General features: G+C 37.9%; 1 protein-coding gene across 1 annotated transcript; it reads left to right on the forward strand.

The window, feature by feature from the left end:
- Positions 1 to 2614: 2614 nt before the first annotated feature.
- Positions 2615 to 5293, forward strand: LOC108666516 (39S ribosomal protein L11, mitochondrial; the record flags this gene model as incomplete). The annotated part of the gene is given in 3 exon segments (XM_018153402.2): positions 2615 to 2804; positions 3495 to 3637; positions 4593 to 5293. Coding segments are annotated over 3 exon segments (453 nt in total), but the record flags the coding sequence as incomplete, so codon positions are not given.
- Positions 5294 to 7752: the final 2459 nt, after the last annotated feature.

Consider the following 7752-nt stretch of genomic DNA (forward strand, 5'->3'; position numbering starts at 1 on the left):
CCAAGATTAGACAGTTTTTTGCGGTGGGTTTGGCTAGTGGTCGTCCTGAAAGTTTCATTCAAACGCCCAGCATGCCGTCGGACCACAAAAGCGTCCACGGTGGAGAATAAGTGCCTGACTTGTGCATCGCACTCTGTCACCCTAGTCGTTAACTGTTTCAATGAATTCCTTTTACTAGCCAGTTCCTTACAAAGAAGTTTATTCTGCCATGACTTATAGAAAGAGGACGTATGTAGACAACGTTTATATAGTTTGAATCTAAGGAATTTAGGAAACACACCATATATCTTACATTTAACCAAAAAATCGATATCTAACGAAGTTTTCGCGGACTTCCGAAGAAGGTCGCAGTACTTCCTGAAGCAATGGCATCCTTCCTCACCGTATTTAGATCGTATATAAGTACTTATATCATTAGTCTGCTCATATCGCAAGTTCACAAGGAATTTAAAAGCAAAGAAAACGGCAAGAAAATTCACCATATCGATATTGAAAACGTTTCGGATTTCTTGGCGTTTTCTTTGCTTTTAAATTCCTTGTGAACTTGCGATATAAGCAGACTAATGATATAAGTGATTAGTTACTATATATACGTTTTATCAAAACGGCTTTATATTGATTGCATAATCGTATCACGACATGATTTAATTATGACAATGAGTAATGAACTATTACCATTTGGTGATGTGTGGACTTGTAGAAGTAAACTTTTTTCCTCATCGTAATAATTTGTATGAATTAGGAGTAATATATGACATGTGTTGAAAGAAGTGCAACAAATTCAGGGTGGCCCAGTGGTTAAAGTTCAGAGTACCAGGATTGGCGCAGAGAGGCGCGGGTTCGATCCCAGCAGCTCTCTGCGCCAGTTTCTGGTCAGAATCGGCAAGGAGGCCGGGCGGTTAAGTACAGCAGAATTGTTGCAGTGAGTTGCGAGTTCAAGCCCGCAACAAGCTGTGAATGTTCTGCGATGTTAAGAATCGGCGACAGGCCTACTAAACGCTGAAACCGCTATTATTATTATTTATTTTAAGCAAAATTGCGGTTAACTAGTCTCTATTCAGGACACCAACTAGAAGATGACGATTTATTGATTCAGCAAGGGATTGATGAAGTGCTGAGTATAAGATAATCATCGAAAAAAGTATGTTTCTATCGAGAGTGAAAAATTCTTACCCAGTAAATTTTTGATCGACTACTACATTAATATGGATGGATTCAAACAATGACAGAAATAATTTAAGTGGGCTCGACTTGGGATTCATCACTCTGAATAAAATCTTAAAAATTTCCTATGTTTCGTAAATCAGATATATTTATCAGCTATTTTTATAAATTCTACGAAGAATATGGGATTTGGTAATGAAATTAATTTAATATGATCCGGGCACTGTTTTTTTCCTCCGCCACGGAATTAGCATTGCCGGCAGCTTGCTCATGCTGATGATATTTGTAAACACAGCACGGTTTGACTCGGGGCAGGTCAAATTTTACAGGGAAATCCATTGAAGCAGCTCTTGAGGCCCTCCCCATTTGTCTCTTGAATGATGGTAGCTTCCCCACTTACATAGACAATCATTGTGGTACCACCTCTTGCCTGGACTTGGTCATCCTTAGTTCTAATCTGTCTACCAGAGCCATGTTAACAAAAGGGCCAGATTTAGGCAGTGATCATTTTCCAATCTGTTGCAAGGTTGGAACCAGGCTTGTCAAATCTTCTGAAAACGTCCCAGTTAGATGGAAACTATATAAAGCCAACTGGGCCCTCTATCAACAAGCCCTTGATGATGCACTGATCTCCACTGAGAGAGATACTGGGGATGTAGACAGTGGTTGTGCTTATTTATCAGATGCTATCTTGAAAGCTGCTTCATTATCAGTTCCCCANGCTCTGCATGCTTCAAGTGTTTTAAAATGAAGTTTCATTCCCAGTGTCCCGAGTAGCTCGTTCGACGGGGCTACTCGGGACACTCTTTTTTTGCTTCTGGCACCTTACGAATAGCATATGGAATTTTTTTGAAGATGCCATTCGATAGCCCTCGCAAAGAGCTATAAAATGAGCCTAAACTTGTTTATGAAATGTTTCATTGTAAGAAGTTATTAACAAAAAACACTCAAAACCGTCCCGAGTAGCCCCGGTTGACGGTAACTTGTGGCGATTAGGGTTATAATATAATTGCCAACAAATGGACATGATTTGGCTTCAAGACTGCATATTTATTTAATATTTGATTCTTTGTAGTCATGAAATTATAATTCCAAGTAAGAATTTTCCAACCTTTGGTTGATACAAGGATACATTATTTTGAAAATTTTTGAAAGGTGGCTAATATATTCTAAATCATATTTCCATAATACTTTTGTGAAATAATAAATTGTAAATTTATATTAATAGCAAGCATATTCACTAAGAAAAAGTAATTTCATATTTATACTACATGCATAAATATACCAATTCTAATCTTGATATCAGCTAAGGAACACAAACTTGAATTATTTTTTTTTAGAATGGAAATATTGCTCTAAATAACTTGTAGGTATATTATATATTATGTATCAACAATCAAGCAATTTAGGATTCTACTCCAACCTATACTCAGTGTTGATATTTTTTCAGAGAGGCATCAACATAGCAGCTTTCTGCAAAGATTTCAATGCTCGGACAAGCCACTATGTTGAAGGAGTGCCGCTGCCCATAAGAGTTTCTGTCAATCCAGATCGTAGTTACAAGCTTGTCATTCACAGCCCCACAACATCCTTCCTTATCAAGCAAGCTGCTGGCATCCAGAGAGGGGCCATGCGCTACAGTAAGTTTTTTCATCTCAATTTCTCTTAACTTCATTTCATATAAAAACTTATGAACTTTCTTGAGGACTTCAGTTTCAATTGCACTCACAAGATCTTGTAAATCTTCAAGTTTTTTTTTTGGGTATGTGAGGTATTTTTAATGTAATTTTTTTGAGACTATTGTCAAGGTTCATTGGAACAAAATAAAATATGATTCAAATGAGACTTGTTATAAGATATCGGTATTAAATGAAATTCTGACCATAACAAATTTTCTCAGTGGTAGGTGAGGCAAAATTCATGGCAAGGCATAAAATTTGGATCAATAACAAGTTTTTTATGACAGTAGAAAAATATTGTCTAGAAAGCAAAAATGAAATAATCACTAATTTACATGCATTAAATATACCTAGCTATTGTGCATCATAATTGATGCCAAGTAATTTATAAAATTTAAGCCTTTTTATATTGTCAATTCATTTCAATTTTCTGATTTCTTTCAACACATCTTAAGAATGGTTGACAAGTGATTATCAATGAGGCATAATGAAACTTTTGTATTGAGTGAAAACATTCTTTTTTTAATGTTATTTCATCTTTTCTCTTTGGAAAATGTTCCTAAAATTGGAAAAATGCATTCTCTGAAATAAATTTTTTCTAAATTATTAACTGGATTCACTTCATGGTCATGAGTCTGTTTAATGTTGCAGCTGATGAGACGGTGGGCTGGATAACGCTGAAGCACGTGTATGAGATTGCCCTCATCAAGTCCAGAGATCCTCCTCTCGAACTTACTCCCCTCAAGCAGATTTGCGAGATGGTTATTGGCCAAGCGCGCTACATGGGCATCAAGGTATGGTGAACGTAGCACAGTAGGTTCACAATGCTCACTCTTGTCTTTGTCCTATTCATGTCATTTGTGAGATGGTTATTGGACATGCATGCTACGTATATGGGCATCAAAGGGCTCCACTACCCCTCATCATAGTGATGGCTACTGTATCCTTTATCATAGTGATGACTGCCCTTCATCATAGTGAGGACTACCCTTCATCATAGTGATGACTACTCTTCATCATAGTGAAGAGTAGACTGACATGTTCACAATGTTCACTCTCTATTTAATTGTTATGGTGTTTTCTTGTTTATCAACATGTATGCATATGCATCATTCTCTTACAATGAAATTATGGGTAAGTGTAAGGGAAAAAATAAATGTATTCCAATTGCAAACATGCTGATGTAAATGTACAATAAAACTTACATCTTCAATACTTGGGCTCTGTAGCCTTATGAAGGAGCTTCTATGGTGTATTCTAAGACAATCTGTCCATTGAATTTATGTTCATTTCTGTTCATTCTATAAACTTGGTAATATATGTGTGTGCACTTTCACGAGGAAGCTATTGTTATGCATATATTTGAGTATATACAGTGGGGGAAATAAATATTTGTACACTTGAAAAATCGTATTTTAATGTATGTAAGTACACAAACTTAACAGGAAAAGTGATTTAAATTATGTATAGAGACGCATAGTATTCAAAAATACTATCAAAAGAAATTAAATCTCAATGCAACAAAAAAATAGTATTTTTGAATACTATGCGTCTCTATACATAATTTAAATCACTTTTCCTGTTAAGTTTGTGTACTTACATACATTAAAATACGATTTTTCAAGTGTACGAATATTTATTTCCCCCCACTGTAAATATCTACATCTTTGTTGTAACCTATATCTACAACAAAATCACAAAATAAAAGACATATTTTGCTGTGTTTCTCAATTTCCATCTTTATAACAGACGGTGCGCGACTACGATCCTGAAGAATATAAGGAGTTCCTGGAGAAGCAGCGGCTGGTGGTGGAGAGTCAGCTGCAGGAATGTAAAGAAAAGAGAGAAGCCAAGTTGCTCAGGAAATAAATACACTCTCATGTACAATAACTTTTTACATTTATTTAGATTTTTACGCTTAAACTCACTTCTGTCTAGAAGACGTCTAATGGTAATGCTGCTGGCCTCGTGTAAAGGGTTACTGCATCCTTGCCAGTAGAGTCAATAAATGGCGTTCAGTAGCCCGGTAAAAAATGAAGGTAAATAATGACGTTTAGCATTTGAAAATTGTACTAGTCGCCATACTATCCTTGTGCACGAGCTACTTTTTTCACGTCCATGATCTGTTGCCGCTTCTTTTTTTGTGCTCAGATGACCTGAAAAAAATTTGAACCGTTTGGTTCATTGGCATACCTTGCCTGAGAATTTAAATTCCGTTTTCACACTTTAAATTTTAACAGGTAGGGTGTGCTAATGATTTTGTATCCACGAGTAGATTCTTTTTTCTGACGTGGAGGCAGGGAAGTTAATGGCTTGTTTATTTTCATTCATATTTTCTGTATTTCAATTTAGACGCATTATTATCTTTCCTTAAATGTGTGCGTTACTTCTGTACATATTAGCTTCTAAGCAATCAACTGGTGCACTCAAATAAAGCAAAGCAAGTTGTTGCTATGTCTGTCAATGATTCATTCCGTCTTTTAAATTATATTTCACCAGGAACATTTGCTTTTAACGCCAGGCGTTCTGAGATTTCAATACTGGGATTTCAAATATAACAGTCGTGATGCAATCCAGCGGTTGCAGTGCCTACGGAATGATGTCTGCAGTCCACATCTTGTCAGTCCAACTCTGATCCGGGACATCCGATCTACCTGGACATCTGATCTACCGGGACATCCGATCTACCGGGACATCTGATCTACCGGGACATCTGATCTACCGGGACATCTGATCTACCGGGACATCCGATCTAACGGGACATCTGATCTACCGGGACATCTGATCTACCGGGACATCCGATTTACCGGGACATCCGATCTACCGGGACATCCGATCTACCGGGACATCTGATCTATTTTGACAACCGATCTACAAGGACATCCGGTCTACTTGGACATCCGATCTTCCGGGACATCTGATCTAGGTACCTACTTTGATATCTGTTCTACCTGGACATCTGATCTACCTGGACATCCGATATGCCGGGACATCCGATCTACAAGGACATCGATCTACAAGGATCCGATCTACCTGGACATCCGATCTACTGGGACATCCGATCTACTGGGACATCCGATCTACTGGGACATCCGATCTACCGGGACATCCGATCTACCTGGACATCCAATCTACCGGGACATCCGATCTACCGGGACATCCGATCTACAAGGACATCGATGTACAAGGATCCGATCTACCGGGACATCCGGTCTACAAGGACATCCGATCTACCGGGACATCCGATCTACCGGGACATCCGATCTAACGGGACATCCGATCTAACGGGACATCTGATCTACCAGGAACTGCTGTCCGAGTTTCTGTAGGTGTTGAGCTTCATGGGAGATGCGGGCTACAAGCTGTATGAATAATTTGTCCCGACTATTTTTCTTCGGAGCATTTCACGTCACCAACATTATTATATATTGGCCGAATCGAAAGGCTATAAATTAATGCTCTTTGTTCAATGGTAATGAAAACGCTTGTTTTTCAGAATAAGTTTTAATTACTACAGTACTCATGCACACACAAAGAGTTTGTGAAGAGAAATAACAAATAAAAATAACGATTACTTGAGGCATTGCGTTGGACTGACACTTCCGTTGCTGCGCCTCGGGTGTAAAGTGACTTCATAACAATTTCACGGCGCGGATGTAAAGTAACTTTTATAATAATTTTACGGCGCGAATGTAAAGTAACTTTTATAGCAATTTCACGGAGCGGATGTAAAGTAAATTCATAACAATTTCACGGCGCGTATGTAAATTGACATGTTTAATAATTCTACGGTGCGGATTTAAATTAATTTTTAGAATCATTTTACGCCCTCTATATGGAGTAACTTTTCTAACGTTTTCTTCCGTGGTTAATTTATCCAGGGTAAAACCGAGTGGAAGCAAGCTACACTCAATGTATCTAATCCTCACTCGAATAGAAAAACCGGAGGCCCATGTGCCACACAGAAAAATGAACGCGATATATTGTCCCAATAGCGACACCTTTTTACCTACAGCAGAAGCAGAGACCGGAGGTAGCACTGATACGTCCTTTTGCCATGCCAAAGTGAGTCAGGATGTCGCACACCAGGGCAAAAAGTGCATCGGGATTTGGACTTCTCATTCATTTCTCCGCGTGTGCATCAAAACTGCCGCAGACTTGATAAGTGAAGTTGTCCAAGTAAATAAAGTTACTACGAAGGGGAAGTCGAGATATTGCGGGCGTTATTAACGCTAGTAAACTAATGAAGGTAGCTCAAGATTGATAGCGCAAGTTAAACAACAAAATATACATCTATTTATATGAAGAAAAATCCGATTATTCATCCTCATAGAAAATAGTAGAGACATAGTAATACTCCACATTCGAACATAGTTAACACATCGCACTTTGTATCAAACATGTGATGGCGTAAATATACATTACATTATAGACTATACTGCGTCCCAAACGCTGTTAGATGGCGGCGATGGAATACTTATGAATATTGTTCCTGTATTACTCGGAATATTAATTTTGGATGATTTGGAATATTAATCCTGGAATATCCAGCATCTAAATATTTGTACTGGACCAACACTTCGTATCCTCTTAGTTACGACATCGTAAGTCCAGCAGCTGAGAATATAAGTATAATCATCCAACTAACCCTACGATAAGGATCTGAATGCAAGTTATGATCACCTTAACAACTTGGAGAACATTCACGACGCCAGCATCATTCGTCCTCGTTAACATTCACTAGTACGTGGTACGACGAAACGTACGTACAATTCTTAATACAATAATATTTAGATATAAATTGTAACAAAGCTTGATCGTTCTTAACACTAAATGTCGAAAACAGGATCACTGCAACACTATAAGAAAAATACTCATTTTATCACTACTGAAAAGCACATTCAAAAAT

This window comes from Hyalella azteca, unplaced genomic scaffold (genome assembly GCF_000764305.2).
Source record: "Hyalella azteca isolate HAZT.00-mixed unplaced genomic scaffold, Hazt_2.0.2 contig7624, whole genome shotgun sequence".
Classification (NCBI taxonomy): domain Eukaryota; kingdom Metazoa; phylum Arthropoda; class Malacostraca; order Amphipoda; family Hyalellidae; genus Hyalella; species Hyalella azteca.